This window comes from Chionomys nivalis, chromosome 1, assembly GCF_950005125.1.
Source record: "Chionomys nivalis chromosome 1, mChiNiv1.1, whole genome shotgun sequence".
Taxonomy (NCBI): Eukaryota; Metazoa; Chordata; class Mammalia; order Rodentia; family Cricetidae; genus Chionomys; species Chionomys nivalis.
The window spans coordinates 117,355,981-117,378,493 of NC_080086.1; the positions used below are offsets into that span (position 1 = coordinate 117,355,981).

Genomic DNA, 22,513 nt, shown 5'->3' on the forward strand with positions numbered 1-22,513 from the left:
AAATCATCAAAGAATGAAAAATACTTTAAAAAAACCAATTTGCTGTAATACTCTGTATTTTTGTCATTGAGAACTTTACCTTACCCCCATATCTCTGAATATTCACAGTTTACTGCTGCATGAGTTTTGTTGCGATGCTATTCCAAAACTAATGTCATTCTTGGGGAAAAAAAATTCTCAAGGGAAAATATCTGCCCGTGCTACTGAGTAAGGAAAGGCCCTTTTCCTAGCACAGGCTGAGATCTGCTTGGAAGGCGATGAGGAGGAATGCAAATGTCCTGGTTCAGGAATCCTGCCTGCTTCTCTCCTTTAACATGGTAACAGGAAATCTTTTCCTTAGCATCCTAAATAGGGTAGAAGACCAATGCAAGTACATTTCAGTATTAGCGCATAATCAGTCCACCAGGGAAGGCAGTAAACAGATACCATAGCCCTTCCGTGGGACAAGGCCGTCAAGGTAGAGATCTAATCTAGAAATTGCTTTGCTTTGGAGTTGACAGGCAATGAAAAGTACATGAAGTCTTTGACCAGTGTCTGCCTCTGTGTGTGTGTGTGCACGCGCGTGCGCGTGTGTTGTATTTGAGACAGGGTCTTAGAGCATGGGCTAGCTTGGAATTCTCTTCATAGCCAAAGCTGGTCTACATAAAGAACTCACAGCAATCCCCCGCCTCAGGTTCGAGCCACCTCACCCAGTCTCTTTGGTTCTAATGTTCAGTAATGTCCATGAAAGCGCAAACAGAAAAATGAGAAATGATCTGGCCCCACAGGGGAGATGATCCCCAATTCTGCAGACCTCCTTAGCAGCCCCTCTTCCTGGGGAGTCACTCCTACAGGTGTTCCCCACACTCACACGCTGATTAACTCTTCAAGTTCATCTATACGGGAATATTTATTTTCTATTGTTTTGTTGTTTTTCAAGACAGGGTTTCTCTGTGTAACAGCCCTAGCTGTCCGGGAACTCCTTTGTAGACCAGGCTGGCTCTGCCTCCTGAGTGCTGGGATTAAAGGCGTGTGCCAGCACTGCCCAGCCTTTATGGGAATATTTAAAACAACTAGTTTTTGCCGCTAATTTTAGCAAGTTCATCTCCATTAAAAAAAAAATGTCAGCAATGATTCCCAACATCACCTCAAGCTGACACATAAAACATGCAACTTTAACATATTCCTATGTTATCCCTGCATACCGAAGTCTACATCTCTAAAACACCCCTTTGTTCCCTCTTGACCTTCCCACCTCAGGTAGTGGCGATTGATCCTTGACAATCCTTCACCTCAGCTCTCAACCACCTCTGTCTTCCCTCACCAAGTCCTGAAGTAAGACCCGAGGATGAATGGCGTCTGCACTCTTCATATCGTTCCTAAATCCAGTGCTACGAACAAGGCCAGCCCTCAAAAAAGAGTAAGCTAAAAGTATTTTTAAACTAAAACTCCTCTCCATTCCAGCCACTAATGTTACTTAATCCTACACTTTCTTCCCAGTGTGGTCCAACCAGAATTTCTGTTTCAACCTATCTACCACATAGTTACCAGCTTCCTTCCAAAACATAATACCACTCCCTTAAAAAAAAAAAAATCTGGAAGATGGCAAGATGGCTCAACCATTCATAGCACTTGTCACAATCCCAATGACCTAAATTCAATCCCTGGAACCTACATGGTAGAAAAGAAAATCAGCTCCCAAAAGCTGTCTCCTGACCACTACACACACGTCCCCTACATAAACACATGCACACACACGCACACACACACACTAATAAATATAGATGAATGGATGGATGGATGGATGGATAGGTTTCTTCGACCTTTTCCCGTTGCACACATCATATTTAACAAAATCCACACCCTTCAAGGGCAGTATACCTTTTTCAGCAGCACAGCCACTACTCCATGCATTTCTGGAACTACTCACAGGCCATTTGGAACTGCCTTTCAAACTTGTTTACCCTCCAGAGATGGAAATCATTCCCCTTACTTTATATGCATGAAACATTTTCAACCAAAAATACTAGTGGCAAATTTGGGCACTGCCGTCCTCTACCCACCCTCCTTCATCATATGGAATTGTTCCAAATTTCTGGCTCTTTCAAACAAGGAAATCCTCCTCAAAAGACACCTCACTGTCTCTGACAGGGAGTCACAGACTCCCAAGGGATTTCAAATGGCAATGCACGGAGGTTGCCCATGGTAGCATGAGTGGGATGAGCAGAGTCTCATCAAAGGCTCCCATCTGATGCTGAAGACTTAACAGTGCATGTTTAGGTTCAGGGTTCATTTTCCTTTAAATATTTCATTCTACCTTCTCGAATACATGTTTTATAAAATTATAAAGTGTTGAGGTTTCTTTTTTGTTTCTTTCAAATTATAAGATGGGCTAAATCTTTTCATTAATTCTGTGAATGCCAAGAAAACTGAAAATTGAACGTGACTACTGAATCATTTCTAAAGTCATGAGATTCTGCTTTAATAACTTCATTAGAATATTCTTAAGCCAGAAACTGCACCACCCATGTCCAAGAAAAAGGTTTCACCATTTGAAAGACTGACACTACAGAGAATGAAGTCCCGATTTTGCATAATTCTGTAAGGAGAGCCTGCTGAGTGAACTGCCCCATTCCAGTAAGGAAGATACAAGAAAAAAGGACAGGGCCCCACCACGCAAGCTGTCAAAATCAACGGAGACAACACCTGTATTCTATAGCACATGTCCCAGTGAGGCAGTTCACACGGATAATACTCACTATTACCCTCCCCAAATGGTGTGGAGGCAGATAAGTCTTTTTATCCTTAAACCATCCCCTCGGGAAGGCAGAATGGTGCTCTTCCCCATCACTGGGCAGGGCAAACTGAGGAAGCAGTGAGCAAGGGGGTGGTCTCATATGCCTCCTTTCCTCTCACGCCAGCACCAAAGGCTGAGCCCTGGATTTCTGTCATCCCACTTCCAAGCTGTCTTGTCCAGCAAGAAGAATCAAACTCCAGCTCCTTTCCGCAGAGATGCACACGGACCCAGACACCGCCCGGCCCTAGCTCCCTGGAGCGGCAGGTGGAGGCACCGTAATGGTGGAAGCAGGAGGAGAGGAGAGGAGGAGCCCTCAGCATCCCCCACCGTCCCAATCTCAGCCGACGCGAGCCGAGGCCGCAGGGCCAGGGACCCCTGACTCCCCACCCACGATGGGTACCTTCGAGTACTCCTGAGCCAGCTTCTGGTACTTCCCCTGCAACTCTGCGGAGGCCATGGCCTCCCCCGCCCCGTCCAGGCCGGGCCGCCCAGGCTGCTGAGCCCCGCCCCCCGCCCCCAACCCCGCACTCGCTCCTGGGCAGGGCTCCGCCAGCTTCTGCGGCTCCGCCGCCGCGCCTCCTCCTCCACTTCCGGGTTTCGGGGCGGGAGGAAGGCGGGGCGGACCCGGGGGCGGGGCGACCATGGGGGAGGGACGACGTCTTGACATCACTGCTCCGCCCTCCCGTGCTCTAGTTCACGCGTGTGCGACCCGGCCGACGTGCCTGGTCTGTGCCTGTGCTCGGCCTGTGGCCCGAGGCGCCATCTTGGGCCAGGCCTCAAGATGGCGACTCGGCTCGGGGCGAGCCAGACTCAAGAGGAAAGAATATGAGGCCTACGGAATGCACGGAGCAACACGGAGAGAGACAGGGAGTGTGAGGAACGGAGAACCGGAAGGAGAAGCCTTCTAAGAGCACCGAGAATTCTGGCCAACCTGTCCCGTGGTTCCCATAGCAACTGCCTGGCGTCAGCTGGTTGGTTGCATCTTTGAAGAGGAGCCTGGAAACCTGCATTCTGCTGTCTCTCATTCGTTATCTGGATTTACAAGACTTGCTCCGCACTGTAAACTGTCAAACCTACCACAGATTTATAACGCTTGCCCTTCTCCCCTCCCTGGATCAGAAAACCGTCATTGCCTTGGGTGTTTTGACATTGAGATTTGTGTCCATTCTCTACTCACATACCATGTGCCCACTCCTGACCCCTTTCCATGCATCTGAACCATTTTCAGCAGTCAAAAGGCCGTTTAGGAAATTTTCGAGAATTTCTGCCACGCATTGAGATGTGAAGAACATTAATGGTTTAAAAAGAAAATTAGATAGCTTGAGATACCTTATAATGGAAAACTGCCTCCCTTCCTTAATTTAAAATATTCTTTTCAATTATTCTGTTAGATATTAATTTAAGTGTAGCATTGAAGTATTTCTTGATAGAATAATATGAATTAATAAAAATATGTTTATTGACATAATAATATGGCAGTTGAAACTAATGAACTACATTTGTGTATATATATATATATAAACATCAACATGTTAAAACACCATATTAAATGTAGTAAATTGTGCTGGATGCTGCTGTGTAAGCCTTTAATCCCAGTACTTAGAAGGTAAAGGCTGGTAGAACTAGGAAGTTCCCAGGCCAGCCTGGGCTATACAGAGAAACTGTCTCAAGAAAATGTAAATTATAATACCATACAAGTATATTTTAAAAAAATATGAAGTAGAAGCCGGGCGGTGGTAGCACACGCCTTTAATCCCAGCACTCAGGAGGCAGAGGCAGGAAGATCTCTGTGAGTTCAAAACCAGCCTGGTCTAGATCCCAGGACGGGCTCCAAAGCTACAGAGAAATCCTGTATCAAAAAAACCAAACAAACTATACATATAAAGTAGAAACAGCAAGGCATGTTCGGCCATGCCTGCAGTCCCAGCACCTGGGAGACTGAGGCAGGAGGACTTCATGTTCAAGGGCAGTCAGGGCTACATAGTAAGTCTAGGCCAACCAGGGCTGAATAGCAAGATTTTATTCTAAAAATTGTGTGTGTGTGTGTATGTGTGTGTGTGAGTGTGTGAGACCTACATAAAGTAACATTTTGTAGTATTCTCTTTTTTTGCCCACACCCATTTGTATGTGTGTGTATGAGTGTGTATGTGCAAGTGTGTGTGTGAGTGTGTATGTGTGTGTGAGAGAGAGACTCACATGAAGTAACATTTTGTATTCTCTCTTTTTTGGCCCTCGCCCTTTGTATTATTCTTAAACTCATAAGCAGGTAGTAAAAGTGCAGAGACAAGAACTGGAAGGCTACATATTAAACTGGTTAGTGGCTGCACCTAGTGAGAAAAGAAAGAAATGAAACTGACAGGACAGATGAACATCAATTTTATTTCTTTAGCTTTTTAAAGGAACTATTATTATATTTATTATGGCAGAAATAGTCTAAGAATGCTAAATCAGCACTTTAGACTATAACTGAAGAGAAACCCGGGCTAGCCTGGTTACCCTTTTCCTGTGAGCAGTCAGGACTCACACAGCAGCGCTTAGCCTGGACCCTCTTTCTGTACGAAAACTTGAAGAGCTCCACATTTTTGGTTTGTTAATAAACAGCTACTACCATCCAAACTTTCAGAATAGTTTCTAAGAGTTGTGTTAGTTTTCTGTGGCGCCACCAAGTGGCAGAATTAAATATTGTGCTATATTTCTATACCCCCCTCAAGGAATGGAATTCTTTTTATTGTTTTAAAAATGACATTCCAGAAAAAACATTCCAAAGAAAGAATGTGCAACTTTAGCCAGAGAGCCCGTGTAAATTCATGTTACTGAATTTAGAAATTTATTCCCACTGGCTGGCTGTTTGGCCAGACACTGTTTTAAGGCTCTAGTTGGTAAATATGAATAATTTAAAATGAACACTCTCATTCTCAATTGATACTAAAGAGAAAGACAGGCCACAAAGGGGAAGAAGTTAATTGCAGCAGGTGTACCCAACAGCAGGCTCTTGTCCAAATATAGAAAGAACTCCAACGAATCAATTTTTTAATATAAAAAAAAGCCATACCTACTTGTTTTACTTCTTCAAAGGATGGCTGCGGCATGGGGAATAATTAATTGCCAAGTAGACTTTAAGGACCTCTGTTCTGAGGGGAAAGTCCAGAGCACTGTGAAGACTAAAGTGACGGAAGAATGCAACTCCAGCCTGGCAAAATGGCTCAGAGAGTGCTACCATAAAGCCCAGAGTCTGATTTGAATCCCAGGACACACGTGGTAAGAGAGAGCTGACCCCTGCAAGTTGTCCTTTGTCTTCTGCACATAAGCTATGACATGTACAAGCGTGCACGTGCACATACACACGTGCACGTACACCCATATATACACATGCACAAAAACACACATGCACACACACAATAAAAAGTTTAAAATATATAAAATGCAGCACCATTCTGTCAACGGTTATCAAACCTAAAAAAGAAAGCACTGCACGTTAATATCTCACATCTCTAAGATTCAGAGAGATGGAGCAAAATTTGTCCGTTGCTGGCTTACAGCTGGCTCATGTGCAGTGCTCACAGTCAGTACTCATTATTCGTAGACTGCATTGGGAAATTTGCATAATGTGTGCTGTAACTCAGATCCAGTCCTCACATGGGTATCTGCAAGCATGCACAGAGTAGCACAAGATCTGAGTTACCCAAAACCTGTGTTCCCAACTGAGGAGGACTGCATTATTTTGTTTAAAATTTTGCTCTTCCAGTGGCCCCAAGCATAGTGGTGAAGTCCTTCCTACCCCTAGTCTTAAGTGCAAGAAGACTTTTAACTTCATGAAGATGGAAGTGTGTAAGAAGCATGATTTAGGCTTAAGTCCAGAATGCTATTGTTAGACATAGTGATTCATTCCTTTAATCCCAGAATTTAGGAGGCTGAGGCAGGAGGATCTCTGTGAGTTTGAAGCAAGCCTGGTCTACAGAGTGAGTTATAGGACAGGTAGAAGTACATAGAGAGACACTGACCGAAAAAAATGGCTGTTGATAGCTAGTTTGATATTAATGAAGCAAAAATATGTATCAAATAATGTATCTTTAAACCAAAGTACATTTGAAATGTGGTTATGTGTAGAATGATTGGGAAAAATGTGACCAGACACTTTCCAAAACCTCAGTATTTTCCACAGCAGTAATGGTATTTGCTAAGGTAATGTTTACAACCATTTATAGAACATATGTAACACATGAACTAAGATTCAACTGAGACAAATAGATTGAGGATGTTGTAGAACTTTTCTTGACCGTATGGACGAGAAATTATACCATTGACTTACTGACAATATGAGAAGACAGTGGGCCTCAGGATTTACTGACAATATGAGAAACAATGTGAACCTCTGGCAGAATGTTACTTCATGGATAGTAGAATGCACCTGTGTTGTCTTAGCTGTGGGAAGGTCCCCATGTTTGCCCAGGTCTGAAGAGCAAGAACTTCATTCAGACTTCCTCCTTCACCCCCCAAAGCAGACATTCAGAAAAGAACAGGGAAAGATCAAGGAAGACAGCTCATGGGGCCTTTTATTATATAGCACGTTCTATATATAAACAAACCAATTTGGTTGTTTATGAGACTATATCTCACTGCATAGCCCAGGTTAGCCTTGAACTCAGAATATTCCTGCCTCAGCTTCTCAAAGTCCTATGTTCAAGCCCCAGTACTGCAACATAAAATAAATTATATACATATGTAATCCATTCATCTATCGGTGAGCATCTGGTTTGTTTCCACTTAGGGATGTTGTAAATGATTCTTCTGTGACACAGACACACAGCTGTCGGTTGGAGTCCTTGTTTCTGCTCTGTTGAGGGCAAGCCCAGAAATAGAGTTCCTGGGTGGTCTGGTAACTTTGTTTCAACTTTCATGGACCTGCACTCCTGTTTCCCATAGTGTTTTCCTGTGGATTGCACAAAGCTTTGACTCTGCACCCGCACAAGCATTTGTCATTATCTATGTTTTGTGTCTGTTTTGTCTAATCTGTCTCAGATATTGAAAAGCGGTGTCTCTGGCCTTAATTTGCATTTCTTCAATGGTTGAGCTTGCCTTTTCCTGTGCGTGTATGTATCTTTGGTGTATGCATTACCTTACCTTCCTATGAACCGCACTCCTTGCTTTCTGTCTGTGTGGGAGGACTCAGGTCTGCCTGTATTCAGTTCTCTGATGTGGGGATCCTATGTCCTTCCTCTGCAGCTCCATCATGAGAACCAATCCTGAGGTCTCATTGGAGGCCACTGCCTCACTGCAAAATAGGCCTATTGATCTCTTCATCAGTCCTGCCCTCCTCCTCCTTCTTCTGGCTTCAGAGTAAAAGTGAATTCCTATTCCAGTAAGAAAACCCCTAACTCCTGGGCTCTCCTGCACTGAGCCTCACTAGTTCTGGGTTCAGTTAGCTCCCCTTGCACGTCTGTGTCCTAATGAGCATCCTTTCTCCCACTGGCAGTGCCTTCCCTGATCTCCGCTACCTCCACACCACCTCCCCACCTTTCTCCCAGTTACTTTTTCCAGATGTGCTTTAACTCTGTAAAATTCTGGAGTTACCAGCATGTGCCTCTTACCTTGTGTATTCCCTAACATTCTGTGTTCAGGCTTGTGCTCCCAGAGAGACGGCAAAGATCCTTGGAAACCTTCTAAGCCTTTTGTACCTGGTGTTGCTTGGTGAGATGCAGATATGCTCGTGGTACCTGGAGGGGGATGCAGGGCTGTCCATCATCAGAAGGAATGCAGTTGCATCACATTTCTGCAAACACAGGGTTTCCTTCCCTCCCCCACTTCCCTCTACCCACTTACAGTTCATCACAAATGGCTCCTTTTTGCTGTTCTCTCTTCTGCTCATGGTCTTCCTCTGTGGTTCCTCACTTCCCCTTTGGCACCGATTTCTTTCTGGAAAATTTTGACTATTGGGGCAATGCTGATTGCATGAGCCCAGTGAAGATTTTTACCCAGAAAATTCTTCAGAGTAGCATAGCAATTTATTTACTCATTTGTTTTTGGTAATGTTGATTGTCTCTCAAAACATAACTTTAGCCGGGCAGTGGTGGCGCATGCCTTTAATCCCAGCACTCAAGAGCCAGAGGCATGTGGATCTCTGTTTGAGGCCAGCCTGGTCTACAAGAGCTAGTTCCAGGACAGGCTCCAAAGCTACAGAGAAACCCTGTCTCAGAAAAAAACAAAACAAAACAAAAAAAAACCCCATAACTTTATTGTGGGCCAGTCTATCAAATCTCTAACTCTTCACTTTCAGTTATGAAACCCATATTCTCTCTTATAGGAGAAGGAAAGGTAATCACACAGAATAGAGAGAATTCTGTGTGACAGGATGGTGGCTCAGTGGGTGAAAGCCACTGAATGGGTGTCTTCCCTCTGTCCTTCTCACCTATTCCTATGGGACCCAGGCTTTGTGTTTTCTCTTCTGGGCTGGAAGCCAGAAAGCCCCAGAAGTCTTCCTGCCCCTCTCTCCCTCAAAGCTAGGATTACAGGCATGTTGCAGGACACCCAGCTTGTTTTGCGGGTCTCATACTCATGCAGCAGCGCCCCCAGCCCCTAAGCCCTATAGCACTTGTGTCTTAGTCAGGGTCACTATTGCTGTGATGAGACACTATGACCAAAGCCACTTGGGGAAGGAGCGGTTTATTTGGCTTACACTTCCACATCACAGTTCATCATCAGAGGAAGTCAAGTCAGGAACTCAAACAGGGCAGGAACCTGGAGGCAGAAGCTGTTGGTGTGCTGTGTTGTGTGGGACAATCAAAGAAAGAAGTCACCTCAAGATGCGGTTCAGGCCTGTGGCAGCAAGGAGGAACGGGTTCGAAGCACTGAGCTCAAACAGCCACGCAAAGATTTATTTATTGATTGCTACACAAAAGACAAAAGTTGTTGGGGGGATAAAACAAGTTCCTCATACCAAAGTCCCTGATCTAATCTGCATGTTTTCTGAAGGAAAACATCACACCCTGCCATTTCAGTCCTTACTGTGCACTGTCTGCAATACCCAATAATTCAAGACACTGCAGGTAGGACAGGGCCATCTGGTGACCAAGGCTATGCAAAGGTTGTATAGCTCCTTCAGAAAACCAGCTCTCTAGAGAACAGAGAACAATCACCATTTTCACATGATTTCCTCAAGGTCAAAGTACTTCTAGAAAACAGGTGTGCATTCTGACTTTTGCCCTGGAAATGTGGAAACCACTATTCCATTCTAATGTTTATTATCCATACAATGATTCCACTAATTCTTCCTCTTCAAGGAACTGATGCAGACGCCATGGCAGGGTGCTGCTTACTGGCTTGTTCCTCATGGCTTGCTCAGTCTTTCTTACAGAATTCAGGACCACCAGCCCAGCAATGGCCCCATACACAAAGGACTGGTCCCTCCCCCATCAATCACTAATTAATGTTCTACAGGATCAGAAGACACGTTTTGAGACAGTTTTCTCCTTCTGCTATGTGGGTCCCAGGGACTGATCTTGGGTCGTCAGCCTTGGCAGCAAGTGCCCCTTCCCACAGAACCATCTGGCCAGCCACACAATGATCTTTTAGGGCATCACTCTATGCTCTTACAGAGGCATTTTCCCAAATGAGGCTCCCTCCTCTGTGATGACTCTAGCTGTGGCAGGTTGGGATAAACTAGCCGCACAGCTTCCTTCCAGGCAGACCAGCAGTTCTCATGGCATTCCCATTGCAATTTTCCTCCCGGCCTCTCAGGGCAACCTGTGCAGGTGAGACAAAAAGCTCCCACAGTTATCCACACTGTATCCCTGCTACCTGTAGTTAAGTCAGGTTTACATGGTGCCAATGCAAAAAAAACAAAACAAAACTGCTCTCTCCTTAAAGGGAATAAGAGACAGTTTATTCAAGAGTCAAATCTGAGTAACAAGGATTTAGGTTACCCCAAATTTTATGTTCCAATGTGAAGCATTTTCATGAAGTATTTATAATGATAGAACAAAGAAATCATAAATTAAGTCAATTTTAAAATACAGCCCTGATACAACTGAAGGGCAGTTACAATAAGATGGAGAGGAACGGTAAGAGGTAGAGACCAACTCTGGCTGCTCCCCGTTCTTTCAGGGTCTTACTTCAATTCTGGCTCCCAATTTTTTTTTATTATAAGATTAATTAGCTATCTGCCATGAATGAGGTAAGAGAATAACTCATAATGTTACACCTAGCTCCTCTATTCTTCTGGATCAACCACAGTTCCTGGATCAGAGGGTCATCTCAACAACATTTCCCAAGTATGGGGGGTATTAAGTACCAGCCTCAGTACCCTCTCAGGGCTCAGAATTGGATGTCTATGGCAGGCGAGGATCTGAGGGTAAAAAATTAACTCAAGTATATTACCACTGCATCTTCTTTATTTTTCACGCAAGGGGAAAAATGAAATGAAAGGGGCATGGAGGAGAGGAGGAATAAGAATAAGGGGACGAGTAAGAAGAAAGGAAGGGGAGTAAGGGGAAGAAGTAGAAGTAGCGAGGAGAAGAAGAGTAAAGAGAAGAGGAAGGGTTGATCTCAATGAGGTTTCCAATCTTATAGACGTAGCTGGAAAATTCCACAGGCAAAGATAATGATAATATGCATAACAAAATCACAGAAAGGGGCAGGTAAAACCTGACAAAGTTGTACTTTGGAACAGGTGACCCAACCCAGGAAAGAGCCAGCATTCAAGGAGAAGTATCTGGCATTCTAAACCACTAGATAAAGTTACTAAACAACCCTGAATCCTGGATCCACCCATTCTCCTCACCTAATCTCTTTAGTGATAATCAGCTTTGGGGACGCCCAGATTTGTCTGTTAGCAAAGGTGGGGCATGCTGCCTTCCTGCTCAGTGCCGGTCTTCTATAGAAATTTCTATGTGGTCCGTTAGCAGGTAATTTTGTGGGACTGACTCTATGTAAATTTGACTGTTAGAACAAACAGTGAATGACATCATTCCAAGGCCTCATGGTGTGGGGTGCTAGAAATATTTTCTAACACACAAAAATCCCAATCATGCAGAATCAAAATAAGCCGAATTAAAAGATATCCAGGTTTAATAGGACTCTTGTGCTCTCGGGTGGCCCTGAGGGGAATCGGGAAGCCGCCACCAACACGATCACCTGGGGAAAAGAAGGAAGATCACTTGTTGACTTTCCGGGGAGCAGTTTAAATAGACTGGGAGAGTGGTCCTGACCTCCTCGGGGAGGTGTCAAGGTGCAAGGGGCACAGGGGCAGGGCCTCCAAAGATGGAGGCCAGAGACTGGGATTTACAAGAGGGAATAGAGCAAGGTCAGTCCACTGCCTGTGAAGAGTTTACACTGCTGAGGTGTTCCGGGATGAATCCCATTTTGAAGGGAAGAATCATGGCTTCCCAAGATCTTTACAGATATGACAATGACTTTTCCAAAAGACAAGTGTTTCCGCAGCTCTACAAAACAGTTTGCTCTGTGTGGACATGTACGTACACACTTCCCATGGGTCTGCCAGCTGTGCATTCACTGTAGAAATCTTGTGGACTCCAACACCCAAGTCACCACCTGAATCCTGAAACTGGTATAAACTGTGGTTGCTGAAGCACCCTCATCCAGGTTTATGAGCACTGTTACATTTTCAAGAATTGCACAAGTCATTTGCTGAACACAGCCACTGTTAAAAATTAGAGTCCATAGACTTACAAAGAACTAGGATTTTCTACACAGAAGTTGTTGTTTACCAATTTACCCAGATAAACCTTAGAGGGAAGTACCTTGTTCTAGGGGAGGTGAAACGTTGCATCCTTCAGGAAAGCTTGGCTAAGCTCAGGAAGTAAACAACTCAAAGGCTTCAGGAACTCCTTGAAACTGACCAGATACAGTGGATTCCTCCCTCCTCAAGGATATGAAAGCAGAAGGAATGGATAGGAGACACCCTCAAACCAGCAGGACTGCTTGAAAAGACACTTGTCACTATGCAGCTGCCTGCAAGTTGTGCATTGAACTCCAGGGTTCCAAGTTTCACTTGGGTGGGCTTTGGTGATGCAACTGTCTCTGAACCATTTCTGCTCCTGTCAGTAGCATCAAACCCATTCTCACCCTGTAAGTGAACCATATATAAATATAACTCCTATAAGTAAAAACAAGGTTTGAAGATGGCTCAGTGTTTAAGAACACTTGCTGTTCTTGCAGAAGACTCAAATTCTCTTCCCAGCATTCACATGGTGGCCCAGACCCATCCATAATTCTAGTTCAAAAGGATCTAACACCCTGTCTTCTGTGGGCATCAGGCACTCATACAGTAAATAATATACATGAAAGCAAAACACTTAAACACATAAAAATAAATACATCATTTAAAAAATAAACATTTTCACTAGCAATTAAAGACAGCCAGGTACCTGTGTCTTCACTGTATGACAAGAAGTTGAGAAAGGAAGTTTCTTTATGAAGAACCAGGAAAGATGGTAGGGTTTTTTGTTTTGTTTTTGTGTTTGTTTGTTTTTAAGACTACTGCTTTGTAATTTTTAACAGAATAATTTACTGAGGAATAGGGTCATCTGAAACCAGTGAGTGATGTGCCTACTGGGAACTGGGAGCTGGGCAGGGGTGGGGCACGGTCCCAACAATCTATTCACAAGTCTGTGTCTGAACTGAGGTGCGCAAACAGCCCACTTGTGGTGGTCTGAATGAAAATGACCCCCTAGACCCATAGGGAGTGGCACTATTAGGAGGTGTGGCCTGCTGGAGGAAGTGTGTCACTGGGGGTGGGCTTTGAGGTTTCAAATGCTCACACCAAGCCCAGTGTCCCACTCTCTTCCTCCTGTCTGTGAATCTGAATGTAAAACTCTCCAGCTCTTTCTCCAGCACCATGTCTGTCTGTGCTTTGCCATGTTGATGATGGACTACACTTCTGAACTGAAAGCCAGCCCCAATGAAATGTTTCTCTTGATAAGAGCTGCTGTGGTCATGGTGTCTCCGCACAGCAACAGAAGCCCTGACTACGACAGCACAGAGTGCTTTCTGATACAGAGAAGACTACAGCTCTGAATCCCTCTTACCAAAGTGCTTCCCCTAGGCTTCAGAGCTGCAGTACCCAGGGAACTCGTGGATTAGAGGGACATCATAGATAATTTGATTTGTACAGCAGCAAACTACTGCAGAGATGCAGAGGTCTCGGATGAGAGAGGCATGGGTTTTTCTCACAGCCTTCCATCCACATCCACAGATACTGTGACCTGAGGGGAAATGTGACACCAGAATGAGGCCGTATGTCGACAAAAAGACGCAAAGCACTCAGAAGCCTTGTTGCAATAAAACATAATGTACACACACAGCGTCATGCACACACATTTGCTTGCACACACATGCACACATGGGGAGACAGATGCATGCATAATCAAAGCAGTTTGACTTATATCAGCCCAAACTGGAAACAATCTAGGTGCCCAGCAGTGGATGTATGCACAAGCAAACTGTGATATCTGTGGTCTGGAACACAATGCAGCAATAAAGGAGAATGAGCAACAACATATGAACACCATATGAAGCATGAAAAGAAATACACAACATTCTGTAATTGTCTGTTTAACATGGAATTTAGAACAGGCATGACGCCACGGGGCGGGAGGGGGGGGCAGAGCAGTGTTCGCTCAGAGGCCATGGTCCCCAGCCTGCTAAGGATTCAGGTTAATTGCCACACTTGTCAAAATTCATACAGTAGTATGCTTAATGCCTTAGCACTTCTTTATTAAAATTTATGACATTGATTTATGAGTCTGTGTATGGTATGAACATGTGTGTGTACCACGGGCTCCTATGGAAGTCAGAGGACAACTTGTATGAGTAGGCTCTCTCCTCCCACCATGTGGCATTCCCAGTGATGGGACTCAGGGAACAGGCTTGATAGCAAGTGCCTTCGCCTACCGAGTTCTCTTGCAAGTCTTTAGCTGGGCATTTCAGTGTGTGTAGGGATATGTTATTTGAAAGAGGGAAGGAGGGATGGAAGAAGAAAGAAAAGAGAATGAGAGAGAGGAGATAGAGGGCAAGCTAGAGATGAGAGAGAGAGAGAGAGAGAGAGAGAGAGAGAGAGAGAGAGAGAGAGCGCAAGGTGTGCAAAGAGCGAGAAAGCTAAGAGACATAGCAACACATCGTTGTGTGGACTTAAAGATCCACAAACAACTGAAAAACGCTCTGAAGAAAATCTCAAGGTGAACAGCCTGCACCGGCCTGTGGACCAAACTAAGGAATTGTAAATCCTAGATATGATAATGGCAGGTAACTCTGTAAGAAAATGCCCACCATTTCAAGAACTGCATACCATAGCCTTAAAGAAGTATGATGTGTGGATTACAATACTTGGGTGGGGGATAAAATAAGGAGGAAGGGGAGGAAGTAAATGGAGGGGCAATATTGGGGTACACTGAATCCAAGTTGTGAGATATGGGACTTAACAGTTCTTTTGGCTTTGCTTTGGTGTATATTCAGAAAATGTCACAGCAAAAAAAAAAAAAAATGAAGTCTTAGGAATACAGGAGAGAGCTCAATGCTAGTAACGTTAACCAGACCAGAGACCTCCTCTATGCTTCTGTTGTGCAAAAATTTTATTATTAAAACTCACACACTCACGGGGCAGTGGTGGAGAACGCCTTTAATCGCAGCACTCAGGAGGCAGAGGCAGGCAGCTGTCTGTGAGTTCAAGGCTAGCCTGGTCTACAGAGCGAGTTCCAGGACAGCCAAGTCTACACAGAGAAACCCTGTCTCAAAACAACAAAAACAAAGAAGTCACACACTCAGTGGATTTTATTTCTTGTTCGGCTGGTTGGTTTTGAGTTAGTGTTTCATGCAGCCCAGGCTGGCCTGGAATTTGCTGTAGAAGCCAAGACTAGCCTTGAATTTGCCTGACTCCTCCACCCAAGAACTGGGAAGTAGGTGTGAGCCACCCATCCAACCTCTAACCAACTTATATTTATTGAGAAAAAATCCACAAATTTCCCCGAACTACAAATTTCTCCAGATGCTTCTTACATCCCCATCTATTTTCAATTCTCAATTCCATTGGCTTCCTCAAACTGCTTTCTCGTTGGTATAACCTCATTTTGCCAGCAGGCGGCGCGCCGTCACCGAATTTGCTCTGCAGCCACTAAAGGTGGCTGTCGAGTAACTGGTTACCAGTCCCGGGGCATGCCCACGATCACTGGTAGCAATTGTTTAGGCACGTCTCTAGTGACTTCATCCCATTAACCGTGAGTCTTTTTCAGGAAACAATCAGCCTGTTTGAACAGAACAGGTTAGGCAAATTAGTAACTGGAAAATGACTAATTCCTTCTACAGGACATGTTGGGACATCTTGCACTCCCTAGAGGCTGAGTTAGGGTGTGAATCCTTTGTCCTCACGTGATAGCTGGGAAAGGAGACAAGTCACCCTCCTCTGCAGGCCACAGGCCACAACCCCTTTGTCCTGGGCCGCCAGGGTTGGCAGGGGCAGGACGGAATGGGGGAAGTGGAGGGGGGGGGCGGGGAGGATGGACAGACCCAAAGCAGTAAGGGCACTTGGAACCGCAGGCCTGGAGTTGCTTCTCCAGGGCCAACCCTGGATCTTTCCTTCCTGTGCTGAGTGCCTGAGCTGAGTACCTGCCTGGGTCCAGGCCACCTTCAAATTCACAGGCAAGGCTTTTAGAGGACCTGGGGCTGGAGGAGAAAATGCAAAATGAAGCTTCCTTCTCAATGAAGTCTGCCCCGGCTTTTTCCCACCCTGAGTAAGGGGCCCTGCTGAGGAGCTGAAATCCTGTCTCAATCTGGCCACTGTCCTCCCAGATCCTTACAGTTCAGTCGGTGTGGCTTCTCAGCCCCACCCCTACTCCCCTGCGCTCTCTATGAAGCAGCTACAGCCAATAACTCTCCTCCCTCAAACCAGAGCATCTGGTCAGGAGTGCTTGGTGGCCTCCAACAAGCCTTTCCAGGATTTACTACAGCTATGAACTCCTGAATTTCTGCCTCTTTCGCTAGACTCTGTGTGACTAAAGACTTGTTTGCTTTGTGATACAGTCTCAACTAGCCCAGCCAGCCTGGATCTTTGTATGCACCTAAGGGTGACCTTGAACTCTCACCTCTTCCTCCAGAGGGCTGGTTACTGAGCAACTGAGTCACACCCCTGACCCCATAAAGCCATTTGAAAATTGTAAATACCTCCCACAACCCTCATCTCAGCTGACACTCTTGAGTTTGCAAAACGACCCCAAGTAGCTCTGTGCTGAAGAGGGTATTTGAGGACTAGAATCCTCGCCCAAGTCTGTCACCCCACCACCTGGCCTCTGTGTACACAGCAGGTCTGGGGGTCAAGGGAGGGGAGGCCTTCTGGAAGGCCTGAATGACAGCTGCGGAGAATGGGAGTAGCATTGGGAAGGTAGCGGCAGGTGGAAGTCTGTGAGTTCCAGACCAGCTCTGTCGAAAGAAAAAAAGGGGGGAGGCAGAGGAAGGGAAAGGAAAGAAAAGAAGGAAGGAAGGGGAAGGAGGGAAGGAAGGAAGGAAGGAAGGAAGGAAGGAAGGAAGGAAGGAAGGAAGGAAGGAAGGAAGGAAGGAACGAAGGAAGAAGGGAGGGAGGGAGGGAGGGAGGGAGGGAGGGAGGGAGGGTGGGAGAGAGGGCTGAGGGCACAGTGCACTACCATCCTCTGCCCATATCTGATGGCTGGTCCCTCTGCAAAGCTGCTTCCCCCCCTCAGGCTACCCTACCCTAAGGGTGCTATTGTGAGGAGGAAAGGAATCGATGTGATAATTAAATTCTGGCTGTCACATGTGCTGGGCACTGAGGTGGGTGCTGCAGGATTCATATGCAGCCACAGTGGGGGACAAGAAGCGAGAAGCCAATTAGTATACAACAGAAGAGCATTAGTGCACAGATTCGTGTTCAGAGGCAACTGCATGGTAACAGAGGCGTAGATTCCAGGCCTTTTGTGATGGAGAGAAGTTATGAGCCAAATGTGGCAAGGTAAGGAGATGGGCACTGGTCTGATCATGAGTAGTGGAGGATACTGTGTTGGGCACTGGTCTGATCATGCTAACCGAGGGATACTGTGCTGGGCACTGGTCTGATCATGCTAACCGAGGGATACTGTGCTGGGCACTGGTCTGATCATGCTAACCTAGGGATACTGTGCTGGGCACTGGTCTGATCATGCTAACCGAGGGATACTATGCTGGGCACTGGAATGTGTCTGTGAAGAGGACAGATACTTGCCCTCCTGGGGTGACATTCTAGTGGTACATTGTAGTTGGCATTTTCTTTGGGCCACCAACCAGCACCCAGATAAAGACTTATTATTAATTATGGAGACTTATTATTAATTATGAACACCCGGCCTTAGTTTAGCCTTGTCCTGCTAGTTCTTTTAACCTAACTTAACCTGTTTCTATTAATCTACGTTTTGCCTTGGGGCTTTTTACCTTTCCTTCATTCTGTACATTCTACTTTCCTGCTTCCTTCATGTCTGTCTGTCTGGCCCCTATTGTCTCCTTTTTCTTTCTTCCCCAGCCTAAATTCCTCTTCCTGCTTACTCTCCCTGACCGGAAGTCTCACCTATACCTCCTCCCTCGCTATTGGCTGTTCAGCTTATTAAACCAATTAGGTGCTTTAGGCAGGCAAGGTAAAACAGCAATGCATCTCACATAGCTAAACAAATACACACAGTCAAATAAATATTCTGCAATATAAACAAATGCAACACAGGCTGGAGAGGTGGCTCATCAGTTAAGAACACTGACTGCTCTTCCAGAGGTCCTGTGCTTAATTCCCAGCAACCACATGGTGTCTCACAACCATCTATAATAAGACCTGGTGCCCTCTTCTGGCCTGCAGGCAAACATGCATACAGAATACACATAATAAATAAATAAATCTTAAAAAAAAACTCACAACATGTCTTTACATTGTTAAACAAATATTCTGCAATGGTACATGCTACATTAGGTCAGAATTCTGTGGAGAGCATAAGAGGGGAGGAGGTCTGGGGGACTGGTAAGGGGGAAGTGACACTAGAGCAGTATCCCAGGCATAGGGATCAGAGGACCTACAGCACGTTTGGGGAACAGCAGGGGGCAGTGTGGCTGGAGCAAGAAAGAGGGAAGCAGGAGGCATTGGGTGGAGAGCCTCGGGCCTTCTGGGCTGTCATAAAGACTTGTCTGCAGATTCTGAGAGAAGGTGGTAACTGTGGGAGCAGTCAGCTACTGGGAAACTTGGGTCTAAAGGAGAAAATAAGGTTCTGGCTTGCAGCTTTTGTTGATTCCAGGCACGGGTGTAATATCTCTGAGCATAGATCAGGAAGGGATGTGTGAGACCGGCTCCCATGGATGCTGTTCAGGAAGGCTCCGGGCAGAGTGGTGACAGGATCTGAGTTGGCCGAAAGGCTATTGTGCTGAGGGCAGAGGAGGAGGGAGAAGCCTGGTTCCTTTAGGGAGCTCTGACTATGACCCCAGTGGAGTTGCTCCGTCTCAGAGGTGAGCGATAGTGGAGGCAGCAAGCTGGCAGATTCCGACCATGCCGACTGAATCCACCTGGATTTCTTGGCAGGATGCACAAGGAGCACAAGAGGACAGCTATTCAGGGAGACTCAAGTTTTGGAGAGAGTGAGAAGAAAGGCATTCTGGGAAGAGGAAACCATGGGGAAACATGCCTGTAAGCATACCTATTGGGCGGTAAAGTACAAAGGCATGTGGCTATCAAGCCAGCACTAGACAAACCAGCAGACAGAGCTAGAGACAATGATCTAGGACAACCATGTCACAGAAAGCGGTCACTTGGGCCTTGGCCACAGAGAGTCACTAATGGAGTTTTCACAGAGAGGCAGGCACCTGTTTAGAACTGATCCAACTGGAGAAGCAGGAGCCAGGGAGACGAGTGAGGAGGGAGAGAAGAGAGGCGAGAGGGCGAAGGTCATGGGTCATGGTTCTGGGTCCAGGCTGACCTTGCCCCTACATCCTCCATATCGCGTTATTCAGTAAATCACACATCAGTTGACTGAGATCTTGTCCTTCAAACCCTCCTGCCATCCTCTCACAGCCCAAATGTCTTTTCAACAGCACAAACAAAGCCACTGTGGAGAAATCTGGTTTTGATGCCTGTGGCCCTGAGGCAAAGCCAGAGGAGCCCTCACCCCTCATCCAGGAGTGCACTTGAATCCCTTTGGAAAGATTCTCCAAGCTGTCAAGGTCAGAACTGTAGTCTTAATCAATGTGTTTGCACTTCCCCCAGAGAGGTGATGCTCACACTGGCAGGACTGCTTCACTTTGCCCCACAGATAAACGACAGAATGCAGATTTCCTCCTTGGGCTAGGCTCTCACTTCCGAGAGGAGGAGGAAATGGGGGAGGCGGCACAGCCAGTCCTGAACTTCATCCTCTTCCTGCTGGGGACGCAATGGCTGGAGTTTCCAGTCACATCCAAAACGTCTGAGTTAAAGTGTGTCAAGCCTTGATGATTGTGCCTCCTGCTGTCCTAGCTGTGCAGGACAAGCCCCAGATGTCCCTTTCAGGTACCACAATGGTGATCGTCATGCGCGTTTCCTAGGAAGGCTGTTGTGCTCTGCCTGTCAGTGTTGTCCTACTCACGAATGTCTTTTCTGGCTCCAGCACCAGGAGGAAGAAGGACATCTTTAGATCACCCTCTGCACAGCATTGGCAGCCGGACTTCGATTCTTCTGGGTGGATCATGAAGTTCATAGCGTGTCTACACCACAGTACACAGATATGATCCACTTGTCTACACCACAGTACACAGATATGATCCCCTTGTCTACACCACAGTACACAGATATGATCCGCCTGTCTACACCACAGTACACAGATATGATCCCCTTGTCTACACCACAGTACACAGATATGACCCGCCTGTCTACACCACAGTACACAGATATGATCTGCCTGTCTACACCACAGTACACAGATATGATCCACCTGTCTACACCACAGTACACAGATATGATCCGCCTGTCTACACCACAGTACACAGATATGATCTGCCTGTCTACACCACAGTACACAGATATGAACCGCTCGCATGGAGCTCTGTGTCTTCTTTGCATTTATACATTTTTGTTCTCACCATTGAGCTGGCAGCACGAGTCCAAGGCTGGATCCCCAGGGTCATTTCTGTATTCGGATGACCCAGACCAAAAACCCAACAAGAGTGTGTCCAGCTTTAACCAACCTCAGGCTCTCAAGTGAACATTCGTCCTCCTCTATCACAACTGGACTTGGAAATGGTCCAGAAGGGGGTGGGGGAGAGAGAGACTGCACATAACTGCGTGTCTTTGGAAGTACGCCTGTTTCTGGAAGTATAGACTTGTTTATAGTGACTTTTATTTATTAGGTGCCAGCTTGGCACAAGGAAGTTCCTATTCCTATTGTAAGCCCACAACGGCCCAGTGTAGACTGAAAACTTTTCTCCAACCTGCCTGCTCCCTTTAGATCGGCTTCTCTCCACCAACCAGGTCCCCCTCATCAGTTCCCAAAACTGTTTATGAAATAACCACTCTAAGGCTTATTATTAGTTACAATTGTTTGACTAATGTTTTAGGCTTCTTATTGGCTAGCTCTAGTTGATAAATTAACCAAATAGAAATGCTATTAATCTGAATACTGCCACGAGGCTGTGGCTTATGGGTGTGGCATGTTATTCCTTTGGTGCCTATATGGCGACTCTGACTCTGCCTTCTCCCCCCCTCATTGGATTTCCCACCTAGCTTTACTCAGCTAAGCCATTGGCCAAAACAGCTTTATTCATCAACCAATAAAAGCAACACATATACAGAAAGACATCCCACACCAGTGAATTATTTTTTTTGATGATTTTTTACACCTTATTTACTTACAAAATAAATTTTACCAATTCATTCCACTTAGCTTTTATGAGATTACAGTTTCTGTAATTTAGACTGAGCTATATACAATAAACAAGCTTTAAAAGAAAAACTCAAATGCCTATCTGCTGTTAAGCATTTGGGACGGATGACAATGTTACTGGATGACAGATCCAAGCCAAAGGGCTTGGCTAACAGAAAATGATCATTGGTGTAACTAGACTTTGGCAAACAAAACTTGAGCTGAAAGCAAGAGAATAACAATAGTAGCAACGTAAGTTACAAATGCGTCTTCTGAGTGCTCTGGCAATTTGTCCTGAATTTCCTTAAAGAACATCATTACAGACTGCTTCCATTGCTATGTCACCGAACAGGGAAGCAATGCCTTGCCACAGTCATGCAGCTCAGGCTTTTGTCTGTGTCCATTTACTTTACTGGAAAAGTCTTACAGCAAGTACAGCTGCCTGGGTTCTGCATGTTCCAGACCAAGGCCAGGGCTCTTAGCAGGTCAGGAGGAATCCTGTAGGCAGAGTTTTGTTGGGACTGCTGACTTCCCAGTAACCACACAAAGGCTTATTATTAATTATAAATGCTTGGCCGATAGCTTGGGCTTATTATTAACTAGCTCTTACAACTTAAATTAACCCATGAGAACATCTATGCTCTACCATGCGGCAATACCTTTTTTCAACATGGCATATCCATCTTGCTTCTCTCTTCAGACCCCCATGACTCTGCCCTTCTTCTTCCCCACGTTATCTTTTTCCTGAAAGTCTTGCCTAACCTTTTGCTACCTAGTTATTGACCAGTCAGCTCTTTATTAACCAATGAGAGTAATACATATTTACAGTGTCCAAAAAGATTGTTCCACAGCAAAATCTTGCACGAACAGCTCCATCTGAGCA

The 22,513-nt window shown here is 45.6% G+C and overlaps 1 protein-coding gene across 1 annotated transcript in view; it reads right to left on the reverse strand.

The window, feature by feature from the left end:
- The window catches only part of Ppp1r21 (protein phosphatase 1 regulatory subunit 21), a 66,592-nt gene extending 63,114 nt beyond the window's left edge, over positions 1-3,478 (reverse strand). Inside the window, exon 1 of the mRNA XM_057781471.1 lies at positions 3,177-3,478. Within this exon, the coding sequence (XP_057637454.1) occupies positions 3,177-3,443 (267 nt within the window). The 5' untranslated portion in view covers positions 3,444-3,478. The remainder of the gene's footprint in view (positions 1-3,176) is intronic.
- Between the last annotated feature and the right edge of the window lie 19,035 nt (positions 3,479-22,513).